The sequence below is a fragment of the Artemia sp. Qi Xiang Cuo genome, chromosome 9 (genome assembly GCF_049724085.1).
Source record: "Artemia sp. Qi Xiang Cuo chromosome 9, ASM4972408v1, whole genome shotgun sequence".
Classification (NCBI taxonomy): Eukaryota; Metazoa; Arthropoda; class Branchiopoda; order Anostraca; family Artemiidae; genus Artemia; species Artemia sp. Qi Xiang Cuo.
In genome coordinates this window covers 356,128-382,413 of record NC_142802.1, presented here as the reverse complement: position 1 = coordinate 382,413, position 26,286 = coordinate 356,128, and the positions used below count along the sequence as shown (strand labels likewise).

The window sequence follows — 26,286 nt, the reverse complement described above, 5'->3', positions numbered from 1 at the left end:
CAGTGGGAAAGTCACATCGTGTCTCTGACCAATCACAGAGCGCAATTGTTAGAACTGTAAGCATATTTTGAAATTTTAAGTTATTTAAAAAAAGAAAAAAATAAATAAAGTCTAAAAATTTCGAAGTTTTAAAAAATTTTGAATTAAACACTTTTAGGATATTGAGTTTATTTACTGAAAAGAAGAAAAACCACATGGAATCAGGCAACAGAGTCTCTTAAACCCCGTAAAGTTATTTTAAAAGATACAAGAACTACTTATTTACAACAAAAATTTCGTTTTTAATGAACACCAAGTAAAGACAAACCCCACGGAATCCTTGAGGCCCGGGGGGGTCCTTCGGGGGTGGGGGGGGGCCAGCGGAGCCCTTTGGGGTTGTGGTAAGGGACCTCACGGCTAAACCACGACAAAGCACTACTCTCGTGGAACTCAATTCCCATTTAACTCAACCCCCGTGCAACTGAATCCCCCTTGTACCTGAACCCCTGGATAACCGAACCCCCCGGGCACCTGGCTCCCCTTTAACTGAACCCTCGGGCAACTTAACCCTCCATGCAACCCATCCCCCTCAAAACACTTTTCAGCCATTTCTTTTTAAATTGATAATACTTTTCAAACGTTACTTATGTATTATACAGACCACATCGGCGAGGTAAAGCTAGGTCAAGTCACACTGTCATTCTATCGTTACTTTTCAATTAAGCTATTGAATACCTTTTAGCAATGTCTCTTGTAAGCGTCAAATCTATTAAGTATAATAGCATATTCTTTGTATTGTTGATGCAAGCATCCCATTCTTTAATTACCCGTGAGGCATTCTTAACCATCGCAATACCTTTACGCAAATATCTTTTCGCAAAAAATTCGCAAATCTCGTAAACTAAAGAAGTAATTACCCTTTTCAAAAACATTAGTCCTTCTAAACAACAGAGCCCCCTCAAACCCCCGTGAAGTCATTTTAAAAGGTATAACAATTATTTATTTAACAGAAATCCTCGCCTTCAATTGAACGGAAAAAATATAAGAATTATTTATTTAACAGAAATTCTTGCTTTTTTGAACGAACACCATGTAAAGAAAAAATAACACTGGCTTAAAACAACTGAGTGCTTCAAACGGAACTTTGAAAATGAAGAGGATGTAAAAGTTACAAGGTAAACCACGGCTCCTTTGGGAGCCTAGAGAACCTTTGAGGACCGGGGGGTTCCTTCGGGGCCAAGTAAAGAAAAACCACACGGAAAAGTCCTTATAATAGCATAGAAAGGAACATAAGCTCCTGGAATAGCATAGGAAGGAGGCACATAAGCCCTTAAAATAGCATGGGAAGTCCTATACACGCAAGCAAATAACGTGGGAATTCCTATACACGCAATCAAATAACATGGGAATTCCTATACACGCAAGAAAATAACAGGGGAATTCCTATACACGCAATCAAAATAACTTGGGAATTCCTATACGTGCAAGCAAATAACCTGGGGTTTCCTATACACGCAAGCAAATAACAAGGGAATTCCTATACATGCAAGAAAATAACATGGGAATTCCTATGCAAGAAACCAAATAACATGGGAATTCCTATACAAGCAAGCAAAATACCGTGGAAATTCATATACATGAAAGCAAATAACATGGGAGTTCCTATACATGCAAGCAAATAACATGGGAATTCCTATACAAGCAAGCAAATAAAATCTGAATTACTATACAAGCAAGAAAATAACGTGGGAATTCCTATACAAGCAAGCAAATAACATGGGAATTCCTATACATGCAAGCAAATAACAAGGGAATTCCTATACACGCAAGCAAATAACTTGGGAATTCCTATACATGCAAAGCAAATAACATGGGAATTCCTATACACGCAAGCAAATAACATGGGAATTCCTATACTCGCTAGCATATAAAATTGGAATTCCTATACATTCTAGCAAATAACATGGGAATTCCTATACATGCAAGCAAATAACCTGGGAATTCCTATACATGCAAGCAAAAAACATGGGAATTCCTATACATGCAAGCATATAACAAGGTTATTCATATTCAATCAAGCAAATAACATGGGAATTCCTATAAACGCAAGCAAATAACATAGGAATTCCTATACACGCAAGCAAATAACATGGGAATTCCTATACAAGCAAGCAAATAACATGTGAATTCCTATACACGCAAGCAAATAACATTGGAATTCCTATACACGCAAGCAAAATAACGTTGCAATTCCTATACATGCAAGCAAATAAAATGGGAGTTCCTATACATGCAAGAAAATAACCTGGGAATTCCTATACACACAAGCAAATAACATGGGAATTCCTATACATGCAAGCAAATAACATGGGAATTCCTATTCAAGCAAGCAAATAACAGGGGAATTCCTATACAAGTAAGCAAATAACATGGGAATTCCTATACACGCAAGCAAATGACTTGGGAATTCCTATACAATCAATAAAATACCAAGGGAATTCCTATACAAGCAACCAAATAACATTTGAATTCATATACACGCAAGCAAATAACATAGGAATTCTTATACATGCAAGCAAATAACATGGGAATTACTATACATGCACGCACATAACATGGGAATTCCTATACATGCAAGCAAATAACCTGGGAATTCCTATACACGCAAGCAAAGAACCTGTGAATTTCGAGAACATCTATCAAATAACATGGGAATTCCTATACACGCAAGCAAATATCATGTGAATTCCTATACATGCTAGCAAATAACAAGGGAATTTCTATACCTGCAAGCAAATAACATGGGAATTCCTATACATGCAAGCAAATAACATAACCATTTCTTTTATTCAAATCTCAACCACAAATCAAGTTATCGTATATTGAACAACCTCTGATTGGCTCATAAAAAACGTCCACGTCAAACGATACGTTCATTGTGCAATTCTTATCAAAAACAAAAAGCTTTATACCCCTTTTTTCCAATGAGAGTTAGCTTTAGCAACGACACATTCATAACAAACTATTCTTGACTAAAGGCAATTGTCCAAAAAATCAATCACACTAGGACCGGTATTGCGTACTCGTTCCTCTTTGAAAGATGTATTGACCTCTAGATTAGAATTACCTACCAGAAAAACCGGAAGGAACGCAATTCGTTGAAAACCTACACACATATCTATGCCTCAGGCGTAGGTTTGCGGGTATGTTTTCAAGTGCCTATGGCCTTACTACTGGTGACAACAGAAATTTTAAAAATGTATTTTTCAAAAAACTTTCCAGTATAATTTTCCATTTAAAGGTAAATCGGGAAGGTGGTGACACTGGGCTCACCCGACGTGAATGAAAGAAGGACAATTTTTCTACAGCGTGTAGTGCTTAACTCCTTCGGGCTTTGAGCAGAGTGGTAGACAACGAATGACATATTGGTCGTTCCCTTCAAGTCGAGTGAAGAGTTCACTCGACGAGTGAACTTCCCTCAACGAGCTGTGGTCATTAATTCAGAATCGTTGAACGTGGAAATCAATCGTTGCTGCCCTATGAACCACTAGGCGTTGGAGAAACCAGGTCTAAGCAAGTCATCTCAATAAAACAAAGTCCACCACAGAAAGGTAAGAGCTTCAAACCCCTAAGAAATTCTGGGGGATTGACTTGAAAAGTTCACTATTGGAATCACCATAGGTCAAAACTATTCATAGATGTTTTGAGACCCCCATCTTAAGGAAAGAGGATAACCGCCTTTCTACTTGGATGGCAGTGATGCATCTCCTTTTTTTCTACCAGGGCTAGGAGGCTACCGCAAGATCATCGAGAGATGTTTAACGGCTCATTTAAAGGTTATTAATCGTATATACGTGCTTTTTGTAAATTCGTTTTGATAACGTCACAGTAAAGTGGCACAAAAATGTTCCTTTTTGGAGTCAATTTTAAAGTTGAAAAGCTGGGAAGCATATCTCCATGGTCACAATTCTTTAACCAGAGAATCACAATTCCCATCTTTTATGCCCCCCTCCCCCAGCCATCTTATTAAGCGAAAACTAAAAAGTGTTTTGAAAAAACTTTCTGATGAAAAAGAATCCATTTAAATCTAATTTAGTAATAACAAATGTTTTTATTTTTATCTTAACAGTAAAAGGTAATTACAAAAGAAAATTTTTAGGAATTTTGGAAAAGAATGAGACAATGATGTGCGCCTCCTTTTTGCTTTGGCTAGAAACTGAAAATTCTTTGAGAGCTTTTAAGAACTAGTTTGAAAGCCAATTTCTCAGATCTATATACTTAATATAAATTTGTCTAACAACACCATTTTAACGTGGCATATGACACTGAAAACTGGACTTGTATCATTTTCGGAGTGGATAGGCTTCTACACAGAAACAGTGCACCATGGATATCTCCATGGTCAAAAATCCTTAACCGAATGCTTAAAACTCCCCTCTTAATTATTCGTTCTCTCAGTTCCCTTAGGAAGTAAAAATATAAAAATGAGGTTAGAGAAAGAAGGATGTATAGTCGAAAATTGTCTTCGCTCAAGCTCAAGGTTGATTCAGGGATGATAATAACTTGCAACATATTTTTTTTCATATTTTTAAGCTGGGTTTTACCTGCGTTGTATCTTCATAACCTTATATCAACATTCGCACTACCAGGTTGTCAGTATTGTTGCTGTGCTGCGTATAATTGTTGTTACCTGCATACAAACAGCAACAGCAAATAGTTATTTGCGGAGACATATCATCCCAGAAAATTCACAGGGATATCAACAACAACAAGGATGATAGTACTCTTATGGGTTGTATATGTTTATCCAAACAGTTAAAGTTAATAACAAAACACATATTCAAGAAAATCTGTAAAAGAGCTTGAAACCCTAATATGTCGATTTTTTGTTTCTTTTTTTTTATCCGTCGCTGGCAGAGTGCTGGTACCTCATTGGGGTGTTGAAATGGGTAACCCATTGAAATTTTTGCAACCAGGGTTTTGCTTCACTTATACCGGATGTGTGTGAATTGGTTATTATTATTATTATTATTATCCATTTATTGCCCGTCAAAAAAAAAGGTACATAGACGGAGTAATCACTAAAGTAACAAAAAGATAGAGAAAAAAAACACACAAACACACATCAAAATCCAAATATCCTAATCCAAATGGTTTTTAAGTTACACAAAGGCTCACCATCTGGGGACAGGAAGAGGGATCAACCTATATTTAATGCCCTATTTTAACAAAAACTCAAACTGAGTTTTCTTTAGTTTTTCAGTGTGAGTTGGTGACTGATTTTTACATAACACACAGGCAGGTCATTTGGGCCTTTGTAATTATTGTTTAGGCCTCACAGTTTGGGCAGTAGAAGTATGTAGCCATGGTCATATTTAAGGTTTTTTCGGGGGGGGGGGGGTATAAAACGATTTTTCGGGAGGCTACAAAAATAAACCTCAAAACACATCAAAAATTTGTTTATATTTTTTTTACATATTTAAAAGTCACACAAATATTTCGGCGGGTGGGGGAAGGTCCAAACCATTAAACCCTCCTGGACACGGACTTGTATGTAAAACTAGCCAAAAGAAACTGACTCCTGAAACTTATTAAATAAGAAAACAAGTTTTTTTTTTAACTGAAAGTAAGGAGCGACATTATAACTTAAATCGAACAGAAATTATTCCATATATGAAAGGGGCTGTCCCCTCCTCAATGCCGCGCTCTGTATGCTAAAGTTTTTTATTGTTTTAAAAATAGACGTGTAATAAAGAGTCTAACTTTGGCGTCAAGAGCGAGGCGTTGAGAAAAAGACAGCCACATTCATATAAGGAAAAATTTCTGTTCGTTTTAAGTTTCAATATCACTCCTTACTTTCAGTTAAACAACTTGTTTGTTTTTTTATTTAATTTCTGAACGTCTTGAATTAATGCAGGTTTTGATTTGGGCTCACCGTACATGAACAATTAAAACAAAATTTGCATATCATTTTACTTTTTTTGGTTAAATGGCTTTCTCGAAAGTTGTTTAATTTTATTTATGAACGTTTTTATTAGTAATGAACATACGTAGCGTACGCATTAACTTACGTAACGAACTTTTATATTCGTATATTTTTATTCTGGCAAAAAATACAAAATTCCACATTTTTCCAGATAGGAGCTTCAAACCTCTACAGTAGGGTTTTCTGATACGCTGAATCTGATGGTGTAGTTTTCAATAAGGTTCTTTGACTTTTAGGGGGTGTTTCTCCCTTTTTTCGAAAATAAGGCAAATTTTCTCAGGCGCATTACTTTTAATGGGTAAGATTAAACGGGGTTAAACTTATATATTTGAAATAAGCATAAAAATATGATTCTTTTGATGTATCTATTGGTATAAAAGTTCCGTTTTTAGAGTTTCGGTTACTATTGAGCCGGGTCGCTTATTACTTACACTTCATTACCACGAACTGTTTGCCTCACTCTATGCCTCCACAACGCCACACTCTTTACGCTAAAGTTTGACTCTTTCTCATAACCCTATTCTTTTAAAAACAACAAAAAACTCTAGCGTAAAGAGCGAGGCGTTGAGGAGGTTACAGCCCCTTTCATATACAGAATAATTTTTTGATCATCATGAGCGGTAAAGGGCTATTGAGAGTCTTATAAATTAGTCTTTATTTTCTGCAGGTTACTTAAAGACTTTCTGCTCCTAGCATCCTGTTTTTTAGTCAATTTCATGTTTCAAACAGTTTTAGGTAGCAAACTGTAAGTAAGGAGCCACTGGACCCAATTCTAATTGAAACTCTAAAAATATGAATTTTAATATTAATGCATCAAAAGCAATTTAATTTTTATACTGATTCAAAATATATAAAATTTTGACGTTAAATATTACCCATCAAAAGCTACGAGCCTTAGAAAATTTGCTTAATTTTCGGAAAAGGGAGGGGGGAAAACCCCAAAACAGAAAAGCGATTTTAATGAAAACACCATCAGATTCAATATATCAACGAACACTACTGTAGAGATTCCAAACATCGTATCTACTAAACTGTGGAATTTTGTATTTTTAGCCAGAAAAAAGATAATGGATGTGTGTTTATTTGTTTGTTGTTCCAGGGGTGATCCTATTCAACGAGTGGCCCTAGAAAATCGGGAGATGGCTCATTAGAACAGAAATTAAAAGTTCTAGTACCCTTTTTAGATGACCGAAAGCATTGAAGGGCAACTAGCCCTTCTCTCTTGCTGTTTTCCCCAAAGACATCCGATCAAAAATTTTAGTTAATCATTTGGTTCAGGATAATTGATAGGTTCAATAGCTAATCATCTGGGGATTACATGACCCATCAAAGACCCTTTTGAAAGGGCTTTAAGATAAGTAATTTGTCTATTGCTTACGCATAGTGTTTGTCACCGGAAAATACACGGGCATTGTTCATGGGGGAGGGGTATTTTCTACGGGATAAATTCTTGGTGGGGTAAAAAAATTTCTGGGGGTAATTTTATCCAGAGGGGGATTCCCTGGACAGATTTGTTAAACTGTCAGGAATTAAATATCAAGAAGTTTTTTTCAACTGAAAGTAACGAACAACATTAAAATATAAAACGAAAATAGACTATTCCGTATATGACGGTAGAGGGCTCACTCACCCTCCACCTAAGCCTTCCTCAAGTCTTTACGCTAAAGTTTGAATTTCCATCCCAATTCTTTAAGAACGACTTCTGAAACACTTCAAAAACCCTTGAATTTCAATGAGAAGAGTTTTTAAATAACTTCAAGTTTTTAGCGTAAAGAGCGGGAACCGAGGAAAGGGCACCTTCCTCCTATGCCGAATAATTTCTGTTTGTTTAAAGTTTTGATATTGCTCCTTACTTACAATTGAGAATGAAACTTGTTTTTTTTGTTTAATTCATGAAAGAGCTAGTTGTTCAGAATCCTTCAAATGTAAGGAAATATCACGAGTCAGTTTATTTCTGCTAGTTCCGCCAAAATTTGTTGAATAAACTGCGAATCAATAATTTTTTTAAGTTTCAACTTCACTCTTTGCTTCTATTTGAAACATTTTTTTTAATTTTATTTTAAAATATAGGCCTCTGTCGATTCTGCAGAATTATTTCAAGCTGCTTTGGTTTCAGACACAAAGTAAACTCTCATAAGCAAGAAGTCCCCGTAAGCCCCCTTTCCCTTACCGAAAGCACTCCAACGCTCCCCACTCTAAGTTATTGTTATTTTATTTACACAGCCTACCAAAAGCACAATAACAAATTGAATTGCTTATTTCCAGGAAACAACTTTAAAAAGTCCTAAAGATCTGTTAGGCACATACATTGGTTCCTTTGTAAGTGAATCCCACTCAGCTTTAATTCATTCAACTCAAACTCTGGTTCAACGCCGTTTACTTGAGCTCCAATTAAGTCAATTCCATTCAATTCAAACTTTATGGAACTCATATAATCCTGGTGCATGTAACCCTCTATTCAACTCGACCCACATTTAATTCGTCTCATTCATTTCAATCCCGTTTAATTCGACCCAATTTATATCAAACCCATTCAACTTAACCTTTATGCAACTCATCCCATTTTCAGTATAACCCTGACACAAAATAAACCCATTCTACCAAACAACCCGTTTAACTCAACTTCTTTCAACTCAAAGTACCCATCAAGCCAACCCTTACTGGCGCAGCTTGACTTCCACTTAAATTAACTCTAATTTACTGAACAATAAAATTAAACAATGTATTTTTTGCTACTGGTAATACAAGTCTGACTTGAATGCAATTGTTTTGATTTGTTAGTTAATTATTGTTTCCTATTTTATGGTACTTTGATTGACTTAGGTATAATACTTTTAAGGGAATCAAGTAGAGAAAATTTGGTACTGTTCTATTATATGTAACACGTCATAGGAGAATGCTAAAGGAAACTAGTCAAACGGGTATCTGTCAATAAAGAAATGGATTGCAAAGCGTGGTTTGTCATTGCGTTTACAATATTTAAACTATTGTTTTTTTGGGGTTTAGTGGGGGAAAAGGCACCTAGGTTACGTTAGGTTACGTGTTTAATATATGCTATGATTTACCCCCCCCCCCCCTAATGTACAAATATATAGCCCAAATTTGTTTCTGAACTATTATATTTTCATCCTATTTTGTTTTATTTCATTAGCATTAACCAAACTTCACTTCGCGTGTGTGTTACAGATAATAGAACAGTTCCGAAAATTTTTAGCGTTTTATGAACACCTAAAAATACAACTCCCCTTTGAGGAATCAGTTTGGGATGCATATTTTGTTACCACATATGAGTTGATTAGACTAGCAAACTTAATGAACTGAAACTTAATGAACGTGAGCTGAATGAGGCTCCCTTTTTATGAGGTTGACTTGAATAGGATTCAGCGGCACGGAATTGAGCCGAGTTGCTGCAAGTTGAACAGAGCGGGAAATGCACGAGATCGAGTTGAACAAGGTTTGGGCTACCTAGGGTTTGAACTAAACAAATGTTGAATTGAATGGGGTGAAGTGTGTAGAGTTGATTTTGCTGGTGTGGATTTAAATGGTCGGCAATTTACCTGGTATGAAGAAAAATACGTCTCATCCAAAGCCAAAGATTGTGCCTTATACCTTCTTAGGGCTTCTGGCATTACCAAAAAATCTATTTGTCCTAGTTAAAGAACGTAACAAGAATAAAAAACAGAGAAAGAAGAGCGAGAACGGGGTTTTAAAAGGCTAAAGTTTAATGTGGCTTACGAAATTAGGAAGCATGTATTAAGTAAAACAAGAACAGGGGAGGGGGGTAGTAAAAATTGAGCATCTCAATAACAGAACATTAGGAGTAGTATTTTTCCATTCTGTTTTCTAAACTGCACAGACCATTCCTTCGACTGCTAACACTCCTTCCACAGGAAGCAAGACAAAGTACTAAACAAAATAGAAAAAATAGATAAACATTTATTGGTAAATTACAAAACACAAGCATATTGACTAGTTGACTTACTCCACGTTTTACCACTCGAACTACTTTTCAATCGTTCACTTTGTGACTCTCTCTTCGGTTTTCTTTTTCGAGTTTGTATCCCTTCTTTCTTCATCGTTATCGGCTGATTTACCTAATATCAATTTTTACTTTAACAAATTTTATCATAAATAAACAAATGAAGCCATGAACCACAAATTATAAACAGGAAGTCTAGAATGGACGCCTAAGTCAAGTTTGCCTCAATAATTGCACGCAGCGTGGTCACTGACTTATAAGAGAGTTCTCTGACCCAATCGGCTAAGAATCACAAAGCTAGAGAAGTAATCACGAAAGCCACAAACATATTAAAGTCACCCATTCATGTGTTGTTTTTCCTTTTTCTTTTTTCAACTTTTTTTCCCACCAAACCTTTTGAAGGTTCTGAAGCGCCTCTTAAAATCCAATGAATAGAAATTTTCTTGGTTTATAGAAGTATCATTTTTTCATTGTTTAGTCCAGAAGAGGAGGGACCGCAGTGCTGCTAGAGTCTCAATCAGGTGAGGATTAAAGGTTTTTAAAAAAATTTCGTAACTCAGTTTGAAAGTTTTTTTTTGTCCTTCAGAAGAAAATTTAAAGGAAAAAGAATTAGGAAAACTCTGCCTAGATCCAGGAAACATCTACCACAGTGAAGGTGGTATATGGCCTCCTTCACATTTTTGCCCTCTCACTATATTCTAATTTAAATTTTTTGTATGTTCTTTGAGAAATGGCTCTATTTTTATCTTCAACAGGAGGGGGAATCTAAAACTTCGCTTAGAGCATTTTTAGACGTAGTTTTTCAGGTCAAAACTTGGTACATCTCCCAAGAACTTCGAATTTTCCGAAAAAACTGTTCCCGATGGCAAGGGAACAATTTTAGCCCAAGTTGGGCCTAAGGTTTTGGACCAAAAATGACAAGAGGGCCATTGTTCGAAAAGTCCTAGTCCCAAAGAATACACTTTCACGTGACTGTAAATTTTGCTATGAAGCTAGTTTGAGTAAGGCGTATTATCAACGTATTAATGAAAAACGAACAGGAAATGAACATAAAAAACTCACATGAACGTAAAGAGCGACGTTAAAACTCAAAACAAATAGAAATTCTCCGAAATGTAAGGAGGGCCTCCACCCCTTTCAACTCCTTGCTCTTTTACTAAGGTTTTATTTACCTATTATTCTTAAAAAAAACTTTTCCCTTTACATTCTTCTTGAATATTTTCCATTCTAAATAAAATGCACTTAAATTAAATATCTCGACATAGAAAACACGTTTGAAAACGTATATTTTTCTGAAATTGACCTTAATTGTTAAAATTTCTTCTGAAGTGCCGGTTAAACTCTAACAGAAATAGCAAGACGCTGAGGGGACGGCAGTTCCTCTTATATTTACAACAATTTTGTTTTAAATAAAGTTTTAATGTCACTATTCACATTCATAAAAAGAAACTCATTTTTTGGTGCACAAGACATGAAGACGACTGCCTAAATATGCAGCCGTAGACCACAGAGAAACAGAAAGTTTACTTTTAAAAATACAAAATAAATGTTTATCAAATAAAAAAAATGCGTTCTTTTTACTGGCTAAAAATCTCATAAGAAAAACGTTCTTTTTACTGGCTAAAAATCTCATAAGAAAAATGTTCTTTTTACTGGCTAAAAATACCATAAAAAACCGTTCTTTTTACTGGCTAAAAATTCCATAAAAAAAAATCATGTTTTTAATTCTTTTCAACTGGCTGAAAAATTGACACGGCAAAAAAACGAGTAAACAGAGGCGCAGATTGCTATGAGGTAGGGTGGCAACTACTCCCTTCAGACCCCATTCCCCCTATAGGCTCCACTTTCCCTCCGCCCCCAGCTGAAATATAATTTCTGCAAAAAAAATCTTGTCAAAACTAAGATAAGCCTGCATAATTCAAGCATTCAGAGAAACAAGTCACTTTCCTTTAATGTATCTTTGCCTTTATGGTGCTATATGACTCATTTTTCGTTTTTCACTGTCATTTTCACTTGATTTGGGAAAATTGGATCCAGCTTCTTTCCCCCCCCCCGGGATTTTGATGAAATTACGCCACTGCTGGTAAACATAGCATAGGTAAAAAATTACGATGTTATTTATAGATGACTCCTACATCGTCAATAAACCTGATAAAGCGATCCGCAAAGCTATTAACCCCTTTTCCTCAATTGACTGTTGGCTTTACTGCAGTCGGAATAAAACTGAACCTTAATAAATTTTTTCAAAAAAGTAAGGAATGTTTAGCCGATAGCAGAGGACTTCAGAAAAATTTCAAATGGGTTACTAGAAACTATTAGATCTTGAAGCTGGACACTTACTCATTTGGGAAATCAACCAGATTTATGCAAGTCCGTACCCAGAGGGGGGGCCAGGAGGGTTTGAACCCCCCCCCCCCCAAAAAAAAAATGTTTGTTTGACTCGTAAAAACGTAACAAAAATGGTAATAAACAAATTTTGCATGCGTTTTTGAGGGTTTTTTGTGTGTAACCCCCCCCCCCTCCGAAAAAAATCTTTGAGTAAAACCCCTCCGAAAAAAAAAATCCTAGTTACGGTCTTGGATTTATGTAATATGATCATGTTTGTCTACATATATAATATGTTGTCTACACTTGTTTTAACCTTTTTCTCGATAAAAAAAAATATAGGGGTCAGACTAAAAAACGTTTTGATATAAGTATTATAAACCCCTTTCATACAAAAAAAACAACTTATTTAAAGAAAACAATGCTTAGGAAGACGGTTTTCTTACCTCTATGTCTTATTAATTCAAGCTATTGCTATACAAATTTGGGTACTGGTGCGTCATATGGACACTTTTATATATTGTACAAGGAAACCAGCCACGAAAAACCCATCAAACAGGCTATTCTCAAGAGACCGCTATACATAAATGACTGCAAAGCCGTGGTTTCACAATGAATTACCATATTTAAACGATTGGTTTTTGGGTTTTAAGGGGGAAAAGGTATCTATGTTAGGTTAGGTTACGTATTTAAAATATGCTATGCTTTTTGCTTGCAGTTTTTTTTCTATCTGGTTTGGGTTGTAATATCTATGAAAAATTTTAATTGCCTCGCCCTTAACTAAGTTCAAGCCGATTGAACCTTGGTTTGGGCTTGACACAGTTCTGATCGTTAGCTAACCTCTATTGTGAATGGTCTTGGTTTCGGCTCATTCCCAATATGAGTACTAGCTAAATCTTGGTATAGTAAAATATCATAATGAATGGGCCTTAATGGAATAGTATGATTGGCTTGCGAAATTACGTCACAAATATAAACCAACAGAGTTCAAGCACAGTTTCATTACTAAAATATAGTAGGGTCACTGCTCTTTTTCTCTTTATACAGACCCTATAATCGAGGAAGAAGAATCAATATAGACTTTTTGGTCTGATAGTGAATGCTCAAACAGAGCATAGAGATAAACATTACAGCAGGTTTTTTTTTTTAATTTGACTACATGCCAGATAGGGCTGTATCTTTAGTTTTTGTTTGGGAAGGGGGGGGGGTTAATTCCAAAAAGGTGCTTTCTGTGTATTTCCCTGATGTCGGAAATTAGCCATAATAGTAACAGACTTGTTCTTTCCGTTTAACAAATTTGGTTTGCCAATAAACTGCATCCCCTTCATTCCAATTAGAACTTGGCCGATTAAACGAACTTTTACTGAAAAGCCGAATGCCTCGGTGCATAGTAACCATCTCTAAATGTTGCAACAAATTTCGGTCAGTTCAAGGACTCTTGATGCGAATAGAGTTTTTTTTAAGTAGATTTAAAAGTCTACACCATTTTTTAGTAGTACATTTTTAGTTTGAATGTTAGTGCTTTTTCCACACCTTTAGATAGTTAACAATTTTCAGTGTATGCATATAAAATTGTTTGGTCAGGTTTTACTTTCTTTTTCTTTTTACGGCTTCAAATTTTAAAGATGTTAGTTTTTTTTTCCTACGCAAGCACTAAATAGCGCTTAATTTCTTGCGATTTTAAATTATTGCCCATATGCACCTTCTCTTCTTCTTCTAATTAACCCGAAAAATAGCTCCCTTAGCATTTTAGTAGCTTGTGATTTATCTCTAAAAAAAAAAAAAAACGTGTTTATACGCACATCAATTACATACCTCAGTAAAAAAAAACCTGTTACTTTCGTCTAGTCAATCCTTTTTACCAGAACATTAGATACCTTTCATCTCGATTGGAAACTAGTCAATTTAACGACCTTTTACTATAAAGCAAGACTGTGTTAATCAACTGTGTCAATCTTAAATGTTACAACAAAATGCGATCAGTCTATGGCTCCTTGATGACTGAATAGATTTCTTTTTTTAATTTTATTTTTTGGCCAAATTTTTGAACCTGTTTTTGTTTATGTATGAGCAAGCTTTCGGCGTTTGCAACATTAAACTGATCCAGTGGTTTTAGGTGTGTACAATTCAAATATGCAAATATTCTAAAGTGTCACAATGTGACACTTTAGTATATATCACATATTGTCTTTTTCAGCTAACCGTCTAGGGGTAAACGGAGAGCAGGTCGTTTGCGGTTCGGGTGGGAGGATGCCGTAAAGAAAGATTTAAGGGAAATGGGAGCTTCCTAGACAAATGTAAAGAGAGAGGCTTTGAATATATTGGGATGGAAGATTAGCGTGCGTACCTCAGGTGGCTTGGTGCTGCGGTGGGTTGTTGGTAGTAGTTGTAGTAGTAATCACAATTTGAATTTCTCAAGTTAAACCTAAGTCCCTATGGAGCGGGTACTAGTTAGCCCAGAATAAGTGCTATCAAACTGTTTGTCTTAATTTATATTTATTTAGATTTTAACATTGCTTTTTATATTCATGGCAGTTTTTCTATACAAATGGAATTTCCATAGTCAATTTAGGTTCGATTAGAGAAAGTTTGATATCTTTTATATATTGAAATATAGATAAAGAAATACTAATAAGTAATTATGTTTAGAAAAGGGGCAAATTTCAACTACTTGCATATTTTTTTTCTCGAATTCATCAAAGTTGTTACTCTCAAATGCAGCAACAAAACACAACCTATCTCAAATATCCTTCACTAATGAAAAGATTTTATTTCTTTGAACTAAAATATATTTGCCTAATTTTTAAACCTGATTTTGCTTATGTGTGTGCAGTGGCCATGGCTGCATCCAATGGGGGAGTTTGTTGGTAGGGGTTTAACCACCTCCTCTCCGAAATTTCTATCCTACTCGTAAAACCATTACAAAAATTCATACAAACCAATTTTTGATGCGTTTTTATAGTTTTTTTCGTAATCCCACTCCCATCAAAACAATCCTGGATACGGCCCTGATAGTAGCAGTAGTATCACAATGATATGTTATGAATAAAATATTTACGCTTTCAATATTTGGAACATTTATTTTAACCAAAGATTGCGTGAGCACAATCTGCATGCCAATTAATAGTAAGAGTTGTTTTCAGATGCGTGGAAATGGAACCAAGAGGATTTTATAGGGGGAGGCCCCAATCCCCTCCCCGCGAGTGCGTTTGATCTACAGAAACATGTTGAAAGCAATCCACTAAAATAAATGATTATACATAAGGTTCAAGAATGTAACTAGAAAACATGATATAAAACTATTTCGATTTTTTTTAGAGAGGGAGAGTTTTCCACGTAATTAGCAGCAATTTTTTGTAAACCTTTTGTAATTTTTATGTTAATTTTTTGTCATGGGCATAATAACAAACAAAAATAGTTTTTATGATCTCAAGTTGAAGTGCCCAGAAAATTGGAGAAATCTAGGATTTTGGAGGGGGAAGTCCTGAGCCCTTCTCCCTAAGTGTATTCCTGGGCGTATATACACCAATTTATTTCTTTATGTAGAAAATTAATGGGGATTCGAATACAAAAGGCACATAAAAATATGATAAACTAAAATTAAAATTTCAAAAATCTTAATACTTTGGACTTGCATTTGCACATCCACTGAGTACCTTATATTCAAGGGACAAAGATAGAGCACATACTTTGGTACTATGAGCGAAAATGTTATTTCAATTTTCTGTGGGAATTCTTGTTCGCTGTTTCCAATGAAAAAAAAAATTAATGGACATAATGAGCATTGAAATAAGGAATTCATTAAATGAATTTAATGTATATATGCATATATGTCTTTATAAGTTTTACCGGAGGAGAGAGGAGGGTAAAAAGATTTAAAAAAAAACAAGAGGAAAAGGGTTGAAAAAAAAAATTCAGAAAACTGTCATTCTTTTACCGTCGTGGTCTATTTTCTCTTAATAGTGAAATATTTTATTTGAATATAGAAGTTTTCAATCACAGTAGTTTTTTTTTTTTGGTAGTTCTGTGGGGCGAGGGTTTAGAAAAGTCTTTTCCCAGAAAACTTTCATACTCTTTGACATTTTTTTCGTTGTGGTATATCGTTTATAAGAAAATTGACAAATTTTTGGAATAGCACAGAAATTGTCCTCCTTTTTTTAAATTTTTTGGGCAATTTTTATTCCAAGGGGCAAGGGCTTGAAAAACGTCTTTTTCTCAGGAAAGTGTCATATTTTCAGGAATCTCTTAAGTGGATTAACTGCTTGGTCTAAAGCACCTCTTTTTCCAATTGATTTGTATATTATATGTATATAGTGCCATGCCTAAAATCGAGCTGACAGGCCATTCCAAGCTTCTTTGTGCTTCTGAGAATTATATATTACAACAAAATTATCATTTAGTTCACAGCAAAAATAGTCTAGTAAAAATATGGTTTGACCTAAAACAAATTGCTATACAAATGATTCTTTCACTTCCCGACTAAAAAATATGTGTTGATTCCAAATCCAAAAAGTTTGCCGCTGCAGCTCTTTCATAAATTTGAGTATTTTTTAGGCTGATGTTGAGGGTGAATTCTTTTAACGCAAAGAATGCCTTCCTGAAAAGACAAATCCTAATTTAGGAAGTGGTTTTATTTAACATCCCTACATACATTAGAATATTACAGCAACTTGAAGTGAGGAGGGAGAGGGTGAGGTAGTCTCTGAGGCCAATCTGAGGTACGTAAAAGTCTGACTTTTTCGAAAATCGTCATCGTCCACTCTAAACTTTTTGTTCAACTCTGAAGTAGCAAATAATCTCGCATGCGAAGATCAAAATAGGATTTTCAACATTATAAAAAGCAAACGCAGTAATTTTTTTAGGGTTTAACATAAGGTCTGATTTGTCAATTGAAACTAGAATAATTCCTGAAAATTTTAACCGAATCGCTAAGGTTATTATGCAAACTGTAAAACTGTGACTGAAGAAGGAGCGTGAAGCATAAACGAATCAAGTAAAAGCAAAAACGAACTGATGTGACGGCTGGCTGTTGTGGGGGATTGTTTTCACAAGTCATTCTGAGCTGTTGTAAATCATACATCGTTTGCCTTGGGAGAAATGCAGCACGTACGCGGATATCTGCACCACATACGTCGACTATGTGAAGTGAAGATATGGATGCGCTTTCATAGCGTTTGACGGGTATTTATTTGGACCCTTAATCAAAGACGTGACACATGTAAGGAGGAGCAAGTTTAAAGGCTGCCCTAAGATCAGCATTCAGCCGCAGATGCCTTGTTTAGTAAAAAAAAACGATGATTTCCTTAGCAACGCAGAAAACAAGCTGGCAATCCTCAGCATGCTGTCTGGCCACCTTAATGATGCGGGATGTAAAGTGTACCAGTCACCAGCCGATGCTGACCTGCTGATTGTGATGACTGCGGTCGAGTCGGCACAACGCCGGCCCACTGTCTCAATAGGAGAATATACGGAATTACTAGTCCTTTTACTGCACCACACGAAGCGATACTGTAAACCGATATTTTATCATTCATATTCAAAGTTACTGAAAACTGGAGGCCGTCCGTGGGATATATTGGCACCTAAACTGAAATTTGGCGACACCCTTTGCGACCAAATTCTTTTCCTCTATGCCTTTCTCGGATATGATTCGACTTCGCGAGTTTATGGCATAGGAGAATCTACACCACTGAACCACCCGAAAAAGAAGAAAACTTCCAGGATATCGCTGGACTATTTCTAGATTCAGCTTCTACAAAAGACGACATTAGAAAAGCTGGAGAGAAGGCTATGCTTATTTTATTTAAGGGTGCAGAAAACGGAACAAGTCTTGACCAGGTCCGCTACAGGAAATTCCTAGAAAAAGTTAGAAGTTCTGGGAAGTATGTAGAGGCAAAAACGCTCCCACCAACAAGCGATGTTTGCAAGTATAATTCGCTTTGAGCATACTTCCAAGTAGAAGTGTGGAAAAATATTGAGTGTCGACTGGATCCTTTGGAGTTTGGCTGGATTGTGAGGAAAGGAGAATTACGACCTGTGTTTTCAGACAGATCACTGGCACCGCCTTCTCTTCTCTAACTGTGTCACTGGAATTGCAAGAGCGAGTGTTCGACGCTGCAATTTTCTTGCAGAAAGCATGGCTTAAAATATACCTGGACTTGTGGCAATTATAAAGAAACAAACTGTTCTTACTGCGAAACAGTTGATGCCGGAAACCTTGAAGACGATAGCAGCAAAGAAGGAAACCGAATATTTGAATCGCTTTGCCACTATCCAATGAATCTCAGTGTTACTGCGACTTTTATCTGCCTTATGTAATTGATCTCTGTGCTGCATTATATCTGAGCGTTTTGATTTCTTATTTGGAACTAGTGTTTCGTCTCAGCTAAGGAAAGCTCTTTTCCATAATGTTTTTTTTTTGTTGTTGTCAAATATGATTTACAAACTCTCTTGAATCTCCTTGAAAAATATATGCAAGGGAAGAAACTAGAGGTGAATGTCACGAAATCCCAAATCATGACTTTTAGCAAAAAACCCTTGGAATCAGTACCACAATTTTTACTGAATGGAAAAATGCTGGAAGTGGTGGAAAAAGCCAAACATTTAGGTTTCATCCTTTGTCGAAATGGAAAATGGGCAAGTCATATTTCAACAATGACACAGAAAGGAAGAAATGCATTATTTGGTATATATAGAAACACACTAACATCAGAAATAAGTGAATTAAGCCTCCAAAAATATATATTTAATACTAAAGTTATGCCTATCCTACATCACGGATCAGAAATATAGGGGTATCAGCCGACAAAGCAACTAGAAACCCTTCAACTTCATTACTATAAACGAGTTTTTGGCCTACACAATGCAGCACATACGTTAGTATTAAATGGTGATCTTGGTATATTTAACCTGAAATTGAAAAGATGTACCCAAATCATCAAATTTTGGTTAAGACTCCTCGAACTTCCCCAGACTAGACTCCCCCGAGCAGCATATGAAGATCTTCTCCTTCAGTGTTACAAAACATCATGGACAGCACAAATCAAAAGGATATTAGATGAGAATGGATTTTCAAGTTCGTGGGAGAGGAGAAAAGGGCCAGAAGATCATGAAAAGTTCTTCAAGGAATTTAGTGCAAGACTTGAAGACCAAGAAGTGCAACTGTGGCAATCAGCTGTGGATAAATCTCCGAGTATTACTTTGTATAGAGAAGTAAAAGAGAATTTTGGTCAGGATTTTTATTTCAAGCTGGGATTGCCCATTAAATATCTGAGGATTTGGATTCAGATTCGAGCAAATTGTCTTCCAATTTATAATAAGGTTGTAAGAAAAATGAGGGAAGGTCTGGAGGCCGGGTGCAGTTTCTTGAGATGTGGGGACAATGATTATGGGCTGGGCCATTTCCTACTCTGGTGTAAGCAACTCTCTCATTTAAGGGGATCAATTATCCAGGATGGGAAAGATAGGCTACTTCGTCAGTTAATGAGGTCTAGGACTCCCCGTTATATTGTGGCAGTAGGAATCTTTGTACTGATGGGAAGGATGTCAAATGGAGTGTAATTTTTCTTTAGTATTTGTGTTTTTTGTATATGGATTTAAAAGGCTTTTTTTAAAATACAGATTATATCATATGCGTTTAAACTTCCCCTCCTCCTCCTCCTCATTCTTACTCACTTTCACAAAACTAAGGTTTCAGGCACACTGAACTTTACCTGGACCCAGTTCTGGTTGTTACCCAGGCGCGAGGCTACAAATGTTTTGCCATAGGCCAAATTGAATATACACCTGCAGGCTGAACCTCTCCCCCAACCTCACTCTCTCTCAAAGCTTTAAGCCCCAAACAATCCTTGTGACTTTAAAAATTCAGTTTCATGTTCATCAGTAAAAAAAAGAGCGTATATAGATATGACAGATCTAATCACATTTGCTGGTATTTGCTCAGTAAACATTTTTTGCCTCAATCTCAAAAAACTCAAATTTGTGACAGAGCTAGAGCGGCAAACTTTTCGAATTCAGAATTAGCACATATTTATTGGTCAGGTGATGAATGAATCATTTGTATAGCAATTTGTTTTAGGTTGACCCCTTTTTCACAGTTTTCCTAGACTAAAGACATGTTTCCATGACTCTGATTGCAAGTAAAAATTGTTAGCAAGAGCTTTTTGTAGATAGCCGAAAAACATAAGAGTTGTCGAAAATATTTCTTACCAAAAAAAAAAAAAAAAAAAAAAAAAAAAAAAAAAAAAAAAATGGAGAAACAAATGGTTTACAGTAAAGTTTATAAATAGAGCCTAAAATAAAAAAACAAAAACAAAAAAACTTCTAATAGTTTTTAAAGCACAAAGAAGCATACAACTAAAATACAAACCATTAAAACACAAAAGCAGTCAACAATTATTTCTCAAAGAAGCTATTTACAATTGTTATTCTCATGCTTCGAAAATTTTAATCCCATGTGCTACTTCAATCAACACTTGTCTCCAGCAATGTTTCATTATTCTAAAGAGATTCGCAAGCAAGTATCGGTGGCAATTTGATTAGGGTCATATCCATGTTTTCTTAGGGGGGGGTACAAAAGGATTTTTTTAGGGGTGCTTACAAAAATTTTTAAAAATGTATCAAAATTTGTTTGTATTCATTTTTGTTACCTTTTTACAAGATAGACAAAGATTTCGGGGGGGGGGGTCAAGCCCCCATTTCCCTCCTGGATACTTCCTTGAATTTAAGCAGGAGTGCTTTTATTGTTGAAATTGTAGCCGAAATTTTTTCAAGGGACAGCGAAAACATGATCCATATTTAACTGACGAAAGTAATTATAATTACGTGCTTTTATGTTATAGAAGGAAAATTAGTAACCCTTTTTTGCACTAAAATGCTCATTTTTCTTCTGCAATTCAAATAAGAAATAATTATTAATTGCAATGATTAGTAGTGCCAAGTCAGTCAGGTAATACAAGATGAAGACTTTAATGCATTTACATGTCTACTTTTATGCTAAAGAGAATAAGATCTTGAAAACATTTTCTTTTTTGCATTGAATTGTCTGATTATTTCTAATCAGATTATTTCAGATTCATAATCGGATTTTAATCAGATTAATAATCTCTAAATTAATCACTTGGCTTGTAAATTATTCATTGAAACTGAGCCGTTGATAGCAGTATAAGCACCGCTGTTACCACTGCTAACAATAACGGTTCATTGCAGCACCCAGCCACCTGAGGCCAGCATAGCAACACACGCTCCTTATTGACCCTAATCTATTGAAAACTCATTCTTTACCCCCTCCAATAAAGTTCTAGCTTCTTTTAAACACTTCTTTATTACCTCTTTTCATCTAGTTCTGTGACCTATGAAGGGGTTTACCTCCTCCTCGACACCTCGCTCTTTGAGCTAAAGTTTTCTATTACTCTTGAAAAAAGCATCTCATTGGTCCAATTAAAGGAACATAATATTTCAGAAGTCGTTCTTGGAGAATTGGGAAAAAATTTAAACTTTAGCGTAAAGAGCGAAGTGTTGAGGAGGATGCAAACCCCTTCAGATACGGAATAATTTCTGTTAGTTTTAAGTTTTATTGTCGCTACTTACTTTCTGTTAAAAAAAATTGTTTTTTTTATTTAATTTCTGAACATTTTTGAAGTAATGCAGGCTTTGAAATAGCTAACCGTATATGAATAATTAAAACGTAACTTGCATATTAATTTTACTTTTTTTGGCTGTATGGCTTTCTCAAAATTTTAATCGTACAAATTTAAGAAAAAAGGGCGGGGGAGGATGCCTGGTTTACCTCCAATTTTTTGGTTACTTAAAAAGGGCACTAGAACTTCTAATTTTATTTACGAACGTTTTTATTAGTAATAAATATACATAATTTACGAATTCTCTCCCAATTCTTTAAGAACAACTTCTGAAACACTATGTTCGTTTAATTGGAACAATGAGAAGGTTATTTCATTTTCATGCTAAATCAGCATTATAAACCCAGACTTTTTATATATTTATTGACATCAAAATTCCGTTTTTTAAAGTTTCGATTACTATTTAGCCGTATCACTTGTTTTTTTTTACGCATATACTATTACATATATGAGGGGGTTCACCCCCTAGTCAATAGCTCGATTTTTGCGCTAAAGTTCGAATTTCGTTCAAATGACAAACCCCTGAATCACAAAGGCTGTTTAATTAGAATAGATAGCTCTGTTGAAAGCAAAAAAAAACTTTAGCGTAAAGAGCTAGGTATTGACTAGGGGGCGAACCTCTCATATACGTAATAATTTCTGTTCGTTTTAAGTTTTAATGTTGCCCCTTACTTTCAGTTGAAAAAAAACTTTCTCATTTCTCATTGTTTTCAAATAATGCTGGAAAATCCGGCGCCCCTTCATAGAAATGTCCCGTCCCCCAAGAAAACATCCTCCATGGAAAGATCCTCCCACGTCACTCCCTCCTCCAACCCCCCCCCCCCCCACTAGAAAAAAAAACTGAAAATTTCTGTATACCAATGCTATATGTAAACTATGGAAAAAGTTCATAACTTGCAGCCCTTCCCCCGGGAACTGTGGGGGATTAAGTCATCCTCAAAGACATATTTATTAGATTTTCGAATATGCTGAACAAAATGGCTATCTCAAAATTTTGATTCGGTAACTTTGGAAAAAAAACATTAGCGTGGGAGGGGGCCAGTTGCCCTCCAATTTTTTTGGTCACTTAAAATGGGCACTAGAACTTTTAATCCCGTTCGAATGAGCCCTCTCACCATATTCTAGGACTACTGGATCTATACGATCACCCCAGGGAAAAAAAACAACAAACAAATAAACACGCATCCGTTATCTTTCTTCTGACAAAAACTACAAAATTCCCCATTTTTGCAGATAGGAGCTTTAAACATGTACGATACGGTTTTCTTTTATGCTGAATCTGATGGGTTGATTTTTAATTAAGATTCTATCACTTTTAGGGCATGGGCTCCGGCAGGGGGGCAGGGGGCCATGACCCCCCTGGAAATTTGGGACTATACAGTAATTACAAGGAAAATGGAAAAAAATGTGTGTTGCCCCATAGTTAGCTGCCTGCCAATAGATTTTGACCATTAATAAGGAAAATAAAAGTTCTAACTTGTGACTGAGTGACCCCTTTAGAGTTTTCCACAAACATTGTTTCTCTATAATTTGGTTGGAGCAACAAAAAAATTCAGTTTCTTCTTAGTAATGAATGGTAAGTAAATAACGATCCTTGTCAATAACGAAAGTATAAGAGCCTAACTATTGATAACATTCAATTGAAGAATCAGCTTTTCATGGTGATCCTAAAAATGTATTTGTTTATTAGTAATTAGTGCAGTTATTAGTACACAAGAAAGTTCGTTTACTTATAGAAAACACACAAAAAAAACAACTTAATTAGGGTCAATTTCGGTAAAAATCTGCCGTCAACTTAAGCTTGCATTGCAAAAGTACCCATGAGCTGATATATGAAGCCACTATAATTAGAAATGTTTCCCCTGAACGGAATGCTGGGAATTTCTGTATAATCCCCCTGAATGGACACGTTTTTTGTGTTTTATTATCATTTTTTTTCCGGGAGTGATTATATTTATCTAGTTGTCACTTTGAAATAGATTTAACTTTTTAAAGTTATAAAGTAAAAGGTGCAAATATATGAGATTTTGGTATTTAAAATTAAATTTAAAACATTGACTTAAAAAATTTTAGCTGATTTTCTTTATTTTAGTTTTAATGTTTTACTTTGAACAAACTACTTTGATAATGCGTTACTTTTAATAAACACTGAGTCTAAGGGCATTAAATATTTTGGTGTTTGATAACTAAGTTAAAAATTGTCAATATTGTTAAAAAAAAATATCCGTCCAACACTTCAACATTGCTCAACAGAACTGAATGCTAGGAGTTTATATCTCAGTTTTTTTTGAGTAGGCTATTGTTTGTGTATTTTTTGTAATTTCTTACTTTTTTCATTTTTATATACTTTTACTTTAATTGACATACTTTTTCCATTGTCTTAGAAAAATGTTAGTCTCTACGCTTCATGAAACAAAGAAAAAACAAGTTTTTTCAACTGAAAATAAGAAGCAACATTAAAACTTAAAATGAACAGAAATTATTATGTATATGAGGGGGTTGCCCCCTCTTCAACACTTCGCTATTCATGCTACAGTTTTTCGGCCCTTTAAAAAGAAGTTCCTTATTCTTTTAATTAAACGACCCTTAAGTTTCACGAGTCGTTTTTAATGAATTCGGACAAACATTAAACTTTAGCGTAAAAAGCGTGGTGTTGAGGAGGGGACAACCCCCCTCATATACGTAATAATTTCTGTTCGTTTTAAGTTTTAATGTTGCTTCTTATTTTCAGTTGAAACAACTCGTTTTTTTGTTTAATTTCTGATCGTCAGGATATCTGGCTCCACCTCCACGGAAAAATCCCCCTCCCTATAGAAATATCCCTTGGACAATTAAATTCTGGTGAAATTTACCTTGGACAGTTTCCCTTAACATCTCCACGCGTATAATTTGAATCGCTAACGAGAAAGCAAGGCATATAAAGAAAATTCGTATAGGAATTTTTGAAAATTCACCCAGTATAAAAATTTCCCCTAAAATATTCACCCCCTGGAAACTTCCCTCTCTATGAAAAATTCTCCAAGCATAAAATTCGTCCAACCCTCCCACCCAAAAAATATGTGCATACTTCCCAATAACTTACAAACCTTTCCCTAGGGGCTTTAGGGGGTCATTTTATTTCCAAAGACGCAGCTACTGGGCATTTCAACTATGCTGAACAAAAAAACTATCTCAAAATTTTGATCGGACGATTTTGGAAAAAAGTGGCGCGGGAGGGGGCTTAGTTGCCCTCCAATTTTTGGTCACTTAAAAAAGGCACTAGAACTAGAATGAACCACCTCCCGAGGTTCCAGGCCCACTGGATCAGTGCGATCACCCCTGAAAAAAAAAATAGACAAAAAAGAAACAACAAATAAACGCGCATCGATGATCTTTCTTCTGGAAAAAATTACAAAATTACACATTTTTGCAGATATGAGCTTGAAACCTCTACAGTAGGGTTCTTTTGATACGCAGGGTCTGATGATGTGTTTTTCATCAAAATTCTATGACTCCCCTTTTTCAAAAATCAGACAAATTTTCTCAGGCTCGTTCCGTAGGATCGGCAACACTAAACTTGATGAAACCTATTTATTTAGAATCTGTTTAAAAAGCCAATGCTTTCGATCTAATTACTATTTGTATCAAAATTCCGTTTTTAGAGTTTCACTTACTATTGAGCCGGGTCGCTCCTTACTTACAGTTCGCTACCACGAACTGTTTGGTTATCCATCAAAATCCGAATAGAGAGCATTGAAATATTGACAGTTTTTTTTTCTGCGCAACCAAAAGCATTGTATTCATAAAACTTTACATGTTCATGAAATGTAATTACACAAATAGAAAAGGTTTTTCAACTAAAGTAAGGAGCAAGTTTAAAACTTAAAATAAATATTAATTACTCTGTATGTAAGGGGGACTGCGCCTTATCAACACTTTGTTCATTAAACAAAAGTTTTTAGTGCTTTGAAAAATCTTTTCTTCCACTTGCATGTTTTCTTTAAAATTTGGATAAAAGCCAAACTTCATTGTAAAGAGTATGAGCAGACAACCCTTTTCGTACAAAAATTATTCTGTTCACCTAGGTTCCAAATCTGTTCCTTCCTTTCACTTGATAAAAACTCTTTTTTATTTAATTTCTGATTATTATCCAAATCATACCCAGGCCTAACCATGATATAATTTGAGGTACCAGTCCCTTAAATCCCGGGTTAATTGCTTTTAAAACGTGTAAATCAATAATTGTACATTGATTAGTACCGCCCTATGTTGAAATTTGCAATTTCAATTTTGGATGAAATTTGAATATACTTAAAAAATTGGCGATGAATAGTAATTTTGGTGAAAAGTCCTTGTTAATATTACTACTAAAGAATTTCGGTTGGATGAAAAGGAGTATT

At 35.3% G+C, this 26,286-nt stretch overlaps 1 protein-coding gene across 1 annotated transcript in view; it reads right to left on the bottom strand.

Annotated features, from left to right (window-relative positions):
- Positions 1 to 26,286, bottom strand: part of LOC148948194 (uncharacterized) — a 92,440-nt gene that overhangs the window by 27,125 nt on the left and 39,029 nt on the right. Inside the window, exon 7 of the mRNA XM_089093809.1 lies at positions 9,948 to 10,059. Within this exon, the coding sequence (XP_088949935.1) occupies positions 9,948 to 10,059 (112 nt within the window). The remainder of the gene's footprint in view (positions 1 to 9,947; positions 10,060 to 26,286) is intronic.